General features: G+C 44.0%; 1 protein-coding gene across 3 annotated transcripts in view; it reads left to right on the top strand.

Annotated features, from left to right (window-relative positions):
- The window catches only part of ABCD2 (ATP binding cassette subfamily D member 2), a 104,555-nt gene extending 90,619 nt beyond the window's left edge, over positions 1 to 13,936 (top strand). For all 3 annotated transcript variants that reach the window (XM_063448075.1, XM_063448076.1, XM_063448078.1), the window contains 3 exons: positions 3,263 to 3,347; positions 4,554 to 4,679; positions 13,305 to 13,936. In XM_063448075.1, coding sequence (XP_063304145.1) covers positions 3,263 to 3,347; positions 4,554 to 4,679; positions 13,305 to 13,515 — 422 coding nt within the window. In that variant the 3' untranslated portion in view covers positions 13,516 to 13,936. The remainder of the gene's footprint in view (positions 1 to 3,262; positions 3,348 to 4,553; positions 4,680 to 13,304) is intronic.
- The last annotated feature ends 313 nt before the right edge of the window (positions 13,937 to 14,249 follow it).

The following is a 14,249-nucleotide window of genomic DNA, read 5'->3' as shown; positions in this document are numbered from 1 at the left end:
ATGACCCTGACACCGGTTGTCCTTCCTTGCAACACTTTTGGTAGGTACTAAGACCTGCATACTAGAAACACCCCACAAGACTTGGCTTTGGAGATGCTCCGACTCAGTGAACAAGCCATGAATATTTGGCCTTTGTCAAAGTCACTCAGATCTAATATTGATATAATCAATGTTATTCACTTTCCCTGCCATTGGTTTTAATGTTGTGGCTGATCAGTGTATACTTAACGCTTTTCACTCTTAAGGCATAAAATGACACTATCTAAATTTTTTATTTTTTTTTGTAAATCTTTCTTTTATTATGGCATATGCGTTATGGGGTACAAAAGAGAAAGAGGAGGCATTGTGGGGTAACATGAGGTAATAACATCAAGATGGTGTGCAATGCACCTCAAAGAAAGATTGCCATGTTTTTTTGTTTTTTTTTTGTGAAACCGTCATGTAAACATAATGATACAAGCTTGGTTAATGAAATAACAGGATATGTAGCAGGCGATACGCAGAACAGGTACATGGTTGAGAAATACAAGTTATAATCAGCCGTGAAAAATTAGCTAGACCTTGGGTATATCATAGGTGCGGGCTATATTAGGTAAAACACTTAAACTGCCATTATATGACGAGTGTCGCCATATAGCTTGGGCTGGCGATGGCATACCAGATACCTACTCTAAGCTACTTCCAATCCCACGTTTAAACGTGATTGTGTAGGCTTAATGAAAAGTAAACGTAGTAATGTTAGGACAGAGTATATCGGGACAGTGTCACAAGGCATGTGTCACGTTTAAAGAAAATCATATGAGTATGCCAAAGAACACAGTATGGCATTGATAAAAGCAACTGAGCTGGACTATGTATAGATATGCTAGAGGACACAATATGCAGAACTAAAAGCGATAAGGCACCGATAAGATCGTTTATGTTAGGCTAGGCTGTCCACTTGAGAGTGTATCTGCTAGAGCGAGGGGGTACACTGGCCGAAAGATGGCGGGCGTTAACCCGATGCCTTAAGGCAAGGGTGAGGCAAGTTATATGCACAGTCATAGTAAAATAATGCTACTTAACATAACTTGTCACTGGTTGCTAGTAGAGGGCATTTATAAGATATCTCTAGTTGACAGTATAATACATAAAAATTTCACTGGGTGCCATTGTATAACATATAAAGGAAATCAGTGTTTGCCAGTATTAGAAGTAAAAATAATGCAACATAACATGACTTATCACTGATTGCCAGTAGAAGACACATGTATTATTTATTTATTTATTATTGCCATTTATATAGCGCCAACAGATTCCGTAGCGCTTTACAATATTATGAGAGGGGGATTTAACTATAAATAGGACACTTACAAATAAACTTACAGGAACAATAGGTTGAAGAGGACCCTGCTCAAACGAGCTTACATTCTATACTAGTGATATACATTATATCACTAGTTGTCAAAATAATACTTAAAAATGTCGCTGGTTGCCATTGTAAAACATATAAAGGAAAACATTGTTTGCCAGTATTAGACACATCAGAGATATCTCCTTGCCAGCATAGAGTATGGAAAACGGTACCCCTATTTAATATGACCTTAGTCCCTGATGCCTGACAGAACTTCAGCTATAATTTGACAGTGTTGTCTGCTTGGGTTTCAATGGCTAGTAAATAGCGTTAAGTCCTGGGGGGGGGCACGGGTACCTCGCTCGGGAGCATGTGGCACTGTCAGCCGATGCCCCAGCTTGGTAGGACCATATCTTCCCTGGGGGTCATCTGTCGCTGTCCTCGTTGCCTCGCTGTGTTGAGTCCCGCATGTCTGCTGTGGAGGAGGACATCCAGGCCGTCACTGAAGACTGCAGTGGTAAGGAGGGAGATCTTCCCTTGAGCTTGTACCAGGATGAGAGTCTTGTCGCTGTATGCCCGGCGGCCCCCTGTGATCGGCTGCTTTCCAGACTTGGGCCTCATGCCTGAGATCCATCCCATCAGGGCTGCGCCGCGGTGTCTTGGCTGCGGGATTCCTCTCTTGCCCCGGAGCTGTGGGAGAGCTGGCGCTCGTATGCCACGAGCCTGGGAACCGTCTTGGTCCAGGGTCGGCCCTTTCGGGGTGGTGCGGGGATTGAGATCGAGTCTTTTGGGTATTTGCCTTGCCTCTCTCCGCATGTGTGGCCCGCGCCTCTGGGGTATACCCCTTCTTGCTCTCAGCTCGGGAGGGCCTACGGTGTGGGGATTTAATGTAAGGGTCTTGATGTTGCCCTGAGGAGGACTCCCATGCTTCCGTCCGCCGTTTGCTCTTACCCGTGTGGGTGATGATTGGCAGGGTACTGCAGGCTGTAAGCGTGCCTGTAATGTAGCCCAGAAGCGGTCAAAGATTACTGTGATGGGATCTCCTGCGCGGTCCCCGGTGTCCTTTGCGCCTGGAGGTCGCTGTCGCTTGTCGGATACTGTCGCTTCTAAGTGATCCGCCATCTTGGGCCCTCCCGTCCCCTCGATCTTTATGGAGGTCTTAAGGTTTGTCTGTCGGCGCTGGGTTCGGGATAGCCCGTCAGGCGGGGACCGGGATATCCCCCACCGATCCATAGGGGGGGGGTGCATGTTTTGGTCTCGTGCGCCGCAGTTGAAATCCGGCGGGAAGGCGGCCGTCCTTCCCCCCTACTTCCAGTAGGCCTCATTGTACCTCCGCGGTTCCCTGTCGAGTCAGGCTTCAAGTTAGGTACCGGCATGTTCGTGGTTGCTTCCCCCAGCACACAGGCAGGTTTGTGGGAAAATTGCGGCGGTTAAACTCCAGATTTCTGCAGAATATGGGCCTACCCTGCAGGAGCTCAAGCAATGTGCGTCTAGTTAGCTTGCCTGTTCGGCTCCGCCCCCGACACTATCTAAAATTTGTAGGCAAGGGGTATGTGGGGTATGGCGGAATTATGTATACAGTAAGAGTAAAGTGTGGCCTTAGACAGGTGTCCTGCATATATTGATACTTAATTTGGTAAATGTATGAAGGCATCGAAAAGTACCTGTTAAAGGGGGATGGCACACACCTCCCATATGGCTGATACCTTTGCTGTGGTGATTACCATACAACATGATGGAAAAGATTTTTACATGGTCAGCTCTTTTGGGAAGGGCTCTATTCACCTGTGGTTCCTGTATGTCAAATGTGTTTTGTTAGATTTAATTGTAATGCCAAGCAGCATCTGAAATAACAAGATTATCCATTACTGTTTATTGTCTATTGCACAGTTATATTTACATGACTGTATTTCTGTATTATCCTTCCAGGATGGGATGCAGTTATGGACTGGAAAGATGTTTTGTCAGGAGGTGAAAAACAAAGAATGGGCATGGCAAGGATGTTTTACCATAAGTAAGCATATTATACTGTAAGCTTTGCTACCTGGTGATAAAAAATACTTTACATTATTTTGGGTGAATTAACATTTTTGTATAGTCAACCTATTAGTGTTTAGTGAATATAAAGCACAACCTGCTAACCAAAGACCAACAGGTTGATTTATAAGGGTCAGGTACATTTTTCTGACAACAAAATTATTTTTAGTAATTGTTATTATTCAATTATTATTATTCAAAAAAGGGGTGAGGAGGGGGACTGGACTTAAATTACTCCGTAAGAAACCATAGAAACTACAACACCATTAGCTCTTTAGTAGATAGTGTCAGAGTTTCAGTATTATAAAACAACCTCCTTTTTTTCCATAAAACAACACCATTGAGAGCTTTTTCTTTGAGACCACTGCAGTGTCCTATCTCTTTTGTGTAGCTGAAAGAGAAAAATGTGTCTTGCTGGGACCAGAATCTTATAAGTGGTAAGTGCTATAGAAAGTATAGGATACAGAACATTTACAAGGCACCAATTTTAAGCAAAATTGAGACTTGAATGTAGGATATACATTTACATATTAGATATTAGTGTCACTTGTTTTTTTGCGAATGAAAAATTATTATTAGTGCTACTGACTAGTGCTACAGTGGACAAATTGTTTTTTTTGTTTTTTTAAAAAAACTCCTGGATGCGCTAGGGTTTAACCTATGCACAATCTAGCCAGCACTTGAGTCCCTGTTGCATAATTCTGACATTGTTAAATAATCATAATAATAATCTCCAGATATTACAGTGCAAATAGCCCCGTACACAACTAAATGGTTTTGCTGCCATTCTGTTTGGGTCCATTTGGACTTTAGTGAATAACCCTTTATGTAATGGTAATAAAGTAAAATCATTACTTACTTGGGTGGTCAAAGACTTTTGCTGGTCACAGGATGACTAGCACAACAATAGGGCATAGCAAATTACTAACATTCTCCTGCTTTAAGTTGCTGAAGCCATGTGTTGATTAGTTATTCCACTCAGATAATGTTTCCCTTATTACATTTCTATTTTTGGACCACTGCAAATGCATTACTGTATTTTGATGTCACTGTAAACTATATGTACTATTCATCAGATATTAAAAGACAGGAATATATGTGATTACATCTGGAACTGATGTCTCCTATCCAGTTATGACAGCAGAGTTTAATATACTTTTTTATTTTATTTTTTTCGAAAAAGACCCCAATATGCATTGTTGGATGAATGCACAAGCGCTGTTAGTATTGATGTGGAGGGAAAAATATTTCAAGCTGCAAAAGATGCTGGAATAAGTCTTCTTTCAATAACACATCGGCCATCACTATGGTAAGGAAAGGTTTTGTAAGCTTTAAGATTTATTTTTCTTTGTGGGTGGTTGTGCATTATTCTAATACTTAATACTTAATGAGCTACACATATGTTAGTAATTATGTCATACCAAATAAAAAAAATAAAAACATTTATGTAAATATGTGTGAGATATGTTCTGTGACATAACAGTTGTTTAGAGCATTAGTAATAGTACCTATTAAAACAAAGGCTTGCACTTCAGTTATCTGTAATCTGGAGATATGGAGGGTAGTCATAAGGGGTTCAGGGCACTGAGAACTGTGTACTGAAGACAAGATGCAATATAACAGGAAATACAGGCAACACTCCAGGTACTGAAGGTGTATTATTGGAGGATAGGACATCCTATAAAAGGGCAATTGTTTCAGCCCTAGAGAGCCTAAATCATGCATGATTAATGCCCTCTGGGGCCAAAACGTCAAACGTTTGCCCTGTTATTGGGTGTCCTACCCTCTAATAATACACCTTCAGTACCTGGAGTGTTGCCTGTTATCTTGTATCATTGGACTGATTAGCAGTGTCAGTCTAATGCAGAGCATCTCTGAGGTTGTGGACTGGAGCAAAAAGGTTACTGATTGCACAAGGTTTGATTTCCTGATACTAATTGGTAAGGCATTTGATTAGCTAGGTGTTTGCTATTGTTTGTTGGCTAATTAGCTATTGTTTGCAAATAAGCAGAGGCCTACCCAGGTGTTAAACATTCCTAGTGGATGGTGCTTTTAAGAGTTATATAAGGGTTGTGGTCATTAGCTTGGCTAATATCGCTTGGTTGCTACTTCAAAGTGTGTGCGTGGAGATATTCTGGAGAGTGCTGCATCAAAGTGTGTGTTTGGAGATATTCTGGAGAGTGCTGCTTCAAAGTGTGTGTTTGGAGATATTTTGGAGAGTGCTGCTTCAAAGTGTGTGTTTGGAGATATTCTGGAGAGTGCTGCATCAAAGTGTGTGTTTGGAGATATTCTGGAGAGTGCTGCTTCAAAGTGTGTGTTTGGAGATATTTTGGAGAGTGCTGCTTCAAAGTGTGTGTTTGGAGATATTCTGGAGATAAGCTGGTTATCTGAGGTGTACAGGAGGACAAAAAAAAAATAATTAAGATTTGTTTGATTTAAATAATTCACCTCATTAAAATGGCAGACTTAGTTCAGTGTAATAGTTGTTATGCATTTGTTTCACGTTCCACTTTTTGGAGATTTGGATGCTGTCTAATCTGTAGACAGTTCTCTATATTGTGGCAGGAGATTGTGTTTTTGAAGTCTGAGATTTGTAAATAATCTGGTAAACAAACTCAGGCTGGAACTGTTGCAAAGATACTGCCGCAGAGACGTGCTAGGAATGGCAGTTGGATTAATGTAGGATCTGGTAGACTTAGAGTTGTGAATAAAAGACTTAGAGTTTAGTCACACCACACAAAAACAAAAGTTTTAGACTTTAGAAAAACAGACTTTTCTAAAACTAGAATATGTGCAGAAGGCTTATCAATAAACTGCAATCTTGGAGTTTGGATTCCAATATTGTTGAATGTGTAAGGCAGTGGCTGAGTGACAGGCAACAGAGGGTTTTAGTCAATGGAGTATATTCGAAGCATGGGCTTGTCACCAGTGGGGTACCTCAGGGATCTGTACTTGGACCCATTCTCTTTAATATTTTTATTAGTGATATTGCAGGAGGTCTTAAGGGTATGTCTCTTGCTGATGATACAAAGATATGTAACAGGGTTCTTGTTCCAGCAAAATGATTTAGGTACACAATAAAAATGGCCAGAGTTGTGACAACTGACCTTTAATGTGGATAAGTGCAAGATAATGCATCTTGGATGTAAAAACTAAAGGGCAGAGTACAGAATATTTGATAGAGTCCTAATCTCAACATCTGAGGAAAGGGATTCAGGGGTACCGTATATATTCGAGTATAAGTCGAGTTTTTAAGCACATTTTTTGTGCTGAAAAACCCCAACTCGGCTTATATTCGAGTCAATGTCTGTATTATGGCAATTTACATTGCCATAATACAGACTGGGGGCTGTGTAGGAGGGGGGCTGGCAGGGAGCTCTTACTTACCTCTCCTGCAGCTCCTGTCAGCTCCCTCCTCCTCCGCGCCGGCCCGGTCAGCTCCCCTGTCAGCTTACAGTGTAAGTCTCGCGAGAGCCGCGGGGTCATAGCGCGGCCGCAAGACTTACACTGGGAGCTGACCGGACTGGCGCGGAGGAGAAAGGAACTGACAGGAGCTGCAGGAGAAGTAAGTGCTTCCTGCCAGCCCCCTCCACTGAACTGCCAATGCCACTGGACCACCAGGGAGTGAGAGCCCCACTCCCTGCCATGTATCAATGCATCACACACACTGCACTCATACACACACACTGTACTCATACACACACACTGTACTCATACACACACACTGCACTCATACACACACACTGCATTCATACACACTGCATTCATTATATACACACACTGTAAATAAATATTCAATTAATATAATTTTTTTAGGATCTAATTTTATTTAGAAATTTACCAGTAGCTGCTGCATTTCCCACCCTAGTCTTATACTCGAGTCAATAAGTTTTCCCAGTTTTTTGGGGTAAAATTAGGGGCCTCGGCTTATATTCGGGTCGGCTTATACTCGAGTATATACGGTAATTATTTCTGATGACTTAAAGGTAGGCAGATAATGTAATAGAGCAGCAGGAAATGCTAGCAGAATGCTTGGTTGTATAGGGAGAGGCATTAGCAGTAAAAAGAGGGAAGTGCTCATGCCAATGTACAGAACACTGGTGAGACCTCACTTGGAGTATTGTACTCCGTTCTGGAGACCGTATCTCCAGAAGGATATTGATACTTTAGAGAGAGTTCAAAGAAAGGCTACTTAACTGGTTCATGGCTTGCAGGATAAAACTTACAAGGAAAGGTTAAAGGACCTTAACATGTATAGTTTTGAGGAAAGACGAGACAGGGGTGATAGAAACATTTAAATACATAAAGGGAATCAACACAGTAAAGGAGAAGACTGAAGAAGAAAAACTACCACAACAAGAGGACATAGTCTTAAATTAGAGGGCCAAGGTTTAAAAATAATATCAGGAAGTATTACTTTACTGAGAGGGTAGTGGATGCATGGAATAGCCTTCCAGGTGAAGTGATAGAGGTTAACACAGTAAAGGAGTTTAAGCATGCATGGGATAGGCAAAAGGCTATCCTAACTATAAGATTAGGCCAGGGACTAATGAAAGTATTTAGAAAATTGGGCAGACTAGATGGGCCGAATGGTTCTTATCTGCCGTCACATTCTATGTTTCTATGTAACCTGAGTGCAGGGGACATTGTTGTCTGTCATAACAAATGCAAGCATACAGCCAAAATCCCTAAAGCGGCACTGTCATGCCGAACTTACCTTTCCCCAATCTCTTCCTCTTCTCCCCCTCTCTCAGGATCTGTTCTTCTTTTCTTCCTGTCTTCTTTAGTTTTCTTTAAAATCATAAGACAAAGTAGGGACTCTTTGCCTTATGGAGGTTTCCTCCGCTTGACCAGCTCTGACCAGCGGAGCAGCAAAGTGTGCTTCATTTCCGCTGGTCAGAGCAATTTTCCCACAATCCTTAGCTTTCCTCCCTGTTCCCACAATGCTTCCTGTCAGTTTTGCCTAACGTCCTGTCACTTAGACAGAACGCCGGCAAAACTTCCGAATTGCATCCTAACAGAATGAGAAGAGTTTCTCCATTCGTGTTAGGATGCTATTCGGGACTTTGTTTGGATCGCAATTTCATTCGAATGAATGAAACTCCGATCCTATTCGTGCTGTGGCTGCATCTTGCCACGGTTCCCACGGTATCAGGGAGCTATCTACTAAAAGGCTGAAAGACCTAAATTGGTCTTTCAGCCAACTTTACTAATACTAAGTAAAGGTTACTTAGTATTAGTAAATTATGCCCCTACTCGCTATACCGCGAGTAGGGGCATGTCTAGTAAACAGTGAGCAGCCTGTGGCTGCTCACTGTTTTTAAAAAAACAAAACACTAACCGCCCCCCCCCCTCACCTCCCCTGCGCGGGCGGGTGGGGGCCCCCTAAATAACAATTAGGGGGGACCTATTGTCCTCCCCCCCGGCCCCCACCCATGGGTGACGGGTGGGGGCCCTAAATGACAATGAGGGAGGGGCTACTGCCCTCCCTGGCCCCCATGAGCGGTGGGTGGGGGCTATAAATCACAATGGGGGAGACCTATTGTCCACCCCCCACCCCCACCCCTGAGCGATGGGTGGGGGACCTATATAAGAACGGTGGGGGGGGCACCTACTGTCCTCCCCCCCTGGCCCCCACCCCTGAGCGGTGGGTGGGGGCCCTAAAAAACATTGTTTTTTAGGGCCCCCACCCACCGCTCAGGAGTGAGGGGCCGGGGGAGGACAGTAGGTTCCCCCCTTATTGTTTTTCTAGGGCCCCCACCCACCGCTCAGGGGTGGGGGCCGGGGGAGGATAGTAGGTCCCCCCCTTATTGTTTTTTAGGGCCCCCACCCACCGCTCAAGGGTGGGGGCCGGGTGGAGGATAGTAGGTCCCCCCTCTTATTGTTTTTCTAGAGCCCCCACCCACTGCTCAGGGGTGGGGGCCGGGGGGGAGGACAGTAGGTCCCCCCATTATTGTTTTTTAGGGCCCCCACCCACCGCTCAGGTGTGGGGGCCAGGATGAGGACAGTAGGTCGTCCCCCCTTATTGTTTTTCTAGGGTCCCCACCCACCGCTCAGGGGTGGGGGCAGGGGGGAGGACAGTAGGCCCCCCCCATTATTGTTTTTTAGGGCCCCCACCCACCGCTCAGGAGTGAGGGGCCGGGGGGAGGACAGTAGGTCCCCCCCTTATTGTTTTTTAGGGCCCCCACCCACCGCTCAGGTGTGGGGGCCAGGGTGAGGACAGTAGGTCGTCCCCCCTTATTGTTTTTCTAGGGTCCCCACCCACCGCTCAGGGGTGGGGGCAGGGGGGAGGACAGTAGGCCCCCCCCCTTATTGTTTTTTAGGGCCCCCACCCACCGCTCAGGAGTGAGGGGCCGGGGGGAGGACAGTAGGTCTCCCCCTTATTGTTTTTTAGGGCCCCCACCCACCGCTCAGGTGTGGGGGCCAGGGTGAGGACAGTAGGTCGTCCCCCCTTATTGTTTTTCTAGGGTCCCCACCCACCGCTCAGGGGTGGGGGCAGGGGGGAGGACAGTAGGTCCCCCCCTTATTGTTTTTTAGGGCCCCACCCACCGCTCAGGGGTTGGGCCGGGGGAGGATAGTAGGTCCCCCCCTTATTGTTTTTTAGGGCCCCCACCCACCGCTCAGGGGGGAGGACAGTAGGTCCCCCACCATTCTTATATAGGGCCCCCACCCACCGCTCAGCGGTGGGGGCCAAGGGGAGGACAGTAGGTCCCCCCTCTTATTGTTTTTCAAGGGCCCCCACCTAATGCTCACTAGTGGGGGCCGGGGGGGAGGACAGTAGGTCCCCCCCTTTTTTTCTAGGGTCCCCACCCACCGCTCAGGGGTGGGGGCCAGGGGGAGGACACTAGGTCCCCCCTTATTGTTTTTTAGGGCCCCCACCCATAGCTCAAGGGTGGGGGCCAGGGGGAGGACAGTAGGTCCCCCCCTTATTATTTTTTCGGGCCCCCACCCACCGCTCAGGGGTGGGGGCCAGGGGGGGAGGACAGTAGGTCCCCCCCTCCATTCTTATATAGGGCCCCCACCCACTGCTCAGGGGTGGGGGCCGGGGGGGTCAGGGGAGGGGAGGACAGTAGTTCCCCCCCCCCATTCTTATATAGGGCCCCCACCCACTTTTCAAGGGTGGGGGCCGGGGGGAGGACAGTAGGTCCCCCCCTCCTTATTGTTATTTAGTAGGTTATTTTTTAAACAGTGAGCAGCCACAGGCTGCTCACTGTTTAGTGGACATGCCCCTACTCGCGGTATAGCGAGTAGGGGCATTCGGGAGATTTTAAACTACCTTATGCTATTATGGGGGGTCATATTGACCCCCATAGAGTGAGGGAGGACATGGGGGGTTTAGGAAGTGGCAGGGAGCACTGCTCCCTGCCGCTTCTATCTTTACATATTACAAGGAGAGAGCTGCGCGCCGGTAGCTCCCTCCTTGTAATAAACTGAACGAACACTGATACTCAGTGTTTGGTTGTTCGTCTGATTTTTCTATTCATTCATTCGTCTGTCTGACGAATGAATGAATAGATGAAATTCCTGTTCGCATGTCCAGGTGTTTAACTGAGAAAATGAATAGTGCGGCGCACTCAGACTACAAAATACAAAAAACAAAGAAGGCTACTAAAATGCCTAACTGAGTATAAATATGGGGATTTGGTTCCACCATATGGCCATATTTTGTTAAGCCCACCACTACTTTCAAAACAACATATGGCCATATGGTGGATCCAAATCCCCATTTTTATACTCAGGCATTTTAGTAGCCTTCTTTGTTTTTTGTATTTTGTAGTCTGAGTGCGCCGCACTATTTATTTTCTCATTTATGAAATTTTGGTCACAGCGGCAGCACCTTTCATGCAAAATTCAGGTCTCGGGAGTGCCCCCTATCCTTTCCCAGGTGTTTAAAGGACCACTCTAGGCACCCAGACTACTTCAGCTTAATGAAATGGTCTGGGTGCCAGGCCCTTCTAGGGTTAACCCATTTTTTCATAAACATAGCCGTTTCAGAGAAACGGCTATGTTTGTGAATGGGTTAAGCCTTCCCCTATTTCCTCTAGTGGCTGTCTCATTGACAGCCGCTAGAGGCACTTGCGTGAGCACGCAAGCGTCCATAGGAAAGCATTATGAATGCTTTCCTATGTGACCAGCTGAATGCGCGCGCAGCTCTTGCCGCGCGTGTACATTCAGCCGACGGGGAGGAGAAGAGGAGGATCGGAGGAGGAGAGCTCCCTGCCCACCGCTGGAAAAAGGTACGTTTTAAACACTTTCCCCTTTCCAGAGCCGGGCGGGAGGGGGTCCCTGAGGGTGGGGGCACCCTCAGGGCACTCTAGTGCCAGGAAAACGAGTATGTTTTCCTGGCACTAGAGTGGTCCTTTAACTGGGCATGTGCGGGAATCTCAGTGCTATCTAGTGTGGGCAGATGACGTGTCCCACAGGGACTTCATCTACCCACACAAAAATGGCGGCGCCCTGAATAAAGATCGGGGCAGAAAATAAAGATTAAAAAAGAGGTAATATGGGGGGCTTAGGGGCATTTGGGGGTAACTAGGCGGTCAGTTAGATGTAGTGGAGGCGGGAGGGGGGTTAAAAAAAATGACAGTGCCGCTTTAAGAACTTTCTTCAGCCTAAAGAACAAGGAGTCTTGGATGTGAAGTATGGTCCCCTCAGAGCCATGATCTCAACCTCAAGTCTGTCTAGTATTGCAGACGCATAAGCAACTGTGCAGAAGCATGCAGAAGCATAAGCAACTGTGGCTGCCTACATCATATCCACAGACATGGTTAGTTCTCCAAGATATTTGGAACTACCTGCCTGCTAAGTTTTGTACTATATTTTGTGCAAGTGCACCTAGAAAAAAGTAATGCTGTTTTGAATGCAAAGCATGGTCACACAAAATATTGATTTGATTTAGATTTTTCTTGTGTTCACTCACTTTGTATTTTGTTAATTAATACAAATAAACAAACATTTCTACTTTAAAAGCATTCCTACTTTACAGTATCTTTTTACACCTGCTTAAAACATTTGCACAGTACTATACCTGAAGGTGTCCCTTGCAGCCACCACCATCTCCTTCCTTGTAACCGTCTTCAATGTTGAGGTCTGAAGATGACTCTGCAAGACCATGGGAGTCGACTTAGATCATGTCTTGCATTGAGCAAGACAATGCCTGATTCCCATGTTCATAGCATTCAATGACTGCTGTAATTTGGCAAAAGTTGATAGTGAAGCTGTGCCTTTTGTCATATTTGTCAACCCCAAGCTTGTCCATAAGACAAAGTAGTCCCTGCTTTTTTTCAATTGTTTATTTGGATTGTAGTGGAATTTCAATGGAATTACAACACACTAGGTATGTATTTTTTGATGATTATGAGGGAATTCATGAAAGTGAGAATTCTAAGTGAATCCAAAGAAAATTTCTAATGTAAGGTCAAAATAACCAAACTGGGAATATTAGTTATTTGGCCCTAAATTTGAAATTCACTTGGAATTCTCACTTTAGAGACAAATGTTGATTATTATGAAATACTCAAAAGTGACAGAGCCATGTTCAGAAGGGTTTGTGAGACAGTCAGAAGTTGAGGAGAGTACATTTTCTTGACCAGATTAATTATCAGTAGGATTAAAGTTCTTCCATAAACAAATACCTTGCCATTATGGAAGGCATATCAGTTGCAAAGACATATCTTTTTTTTTTTTTTTTTTTTTTAGAAAGGAAGACAAACAAAATATTATATAGCTGATGAAAATAAAAAGTGTTTTGCACAATTCTAGACTACTCCACTATTCACATTAGACTGGGACTTTTAAAATACAGTTCCTTCAAATAGCCAATGCAATCAAATAGTGCAGTTAATAACTTTTTTTTATAATAGGCAACCAAATAAAATTGTGTTTCATGTTGTATGTAAATTCTCAATATTTCTTAATCCTTATGCCTGTCCAGGAAGTATCACACGCATTTGTTGCAGTTTGATGGAGAAGGTGGTTGGCGCTTTGAAGAACTGGATACTGCTACACGTCTATCTTTAAGTGAAGAAAAACAGAGACTTGAATCTCAACTTGCTGGAATTCCTAAAATGCAACAGAGACTAAATGAACTTTGTCAAATTTTAGGAGAAGATTCAGTGCTTAAAACAATCCACAATAACACATAATTGTATTGTGTCAATTCATAAAATCTAATTTGAACAAATTTACTTTTTAGTAAACTATGAGCCCATGGTGTGCAAATGAGAAGTCTGCATGCATGGATTGTCACCAAATCTGTTTGGCAAAATATTAATAAAAATATCACTATTGTCCTTATGATTCAGCAATGCTTCAGAGATAAACACACAGCAATTACCACAACCCTCTGCTAATGATACAAATGCGTTAACTGCACCAAGTACGGTAAGTACAGTGGTCTAGAATAAATCCTAGTTACTCTATTAGCATGACGTATGTCATAAACATCTCACTCTTATCACAGACCATTGATTTAACCCCTTAAGGACTGATATAATTGTACAAGTTCTGATAAGATCAAAACGTAAACAAGATCTGGAATTTGCGCTTTATGTCTGTTCAACCGTAATTCACCTCATATTAAATGCATCCAAACTTATATATAATTTTGTTAAGGAGAAACAGGGCATTCATATCACATCAAATATTTATATAAGAAACTTAATTTAATATGAATAAAATATAAACAAATTTAAGAAATTAAGAAATTTTATTTTTTTAGTTCTTCATGGCATTTTAGCTGTGAATGTCATAATACTGTTAGCTGTTATTGCGATAAAGTACACATATTTGTATTCAGCGATATCCCACGACTAAAACATTAACACCCATGTACATGTTTTATGGTGTTTTGGAAAGTTACAGGGTCAAATTTAGCACA

This window comes from Pelobates fuscus, chromosome 3 (assembly GCF_036172605.1).
Source record: "Pelobates fuscus isolate aPelFus1 chromosome 3, aPelFus1.pri, whole genome shotgun sequence".
NCBI classification, from domain to species: Eukaryota; Metazoa; Chordata; class Amphibia; order Anura; family Pelobatidae; genus Pelobates; species Pelobates fuscus.
Note: the sequence above shows the minus strand (reverse complement) of the source record. Positions and strands in the feature narration are given on the sequence as shown.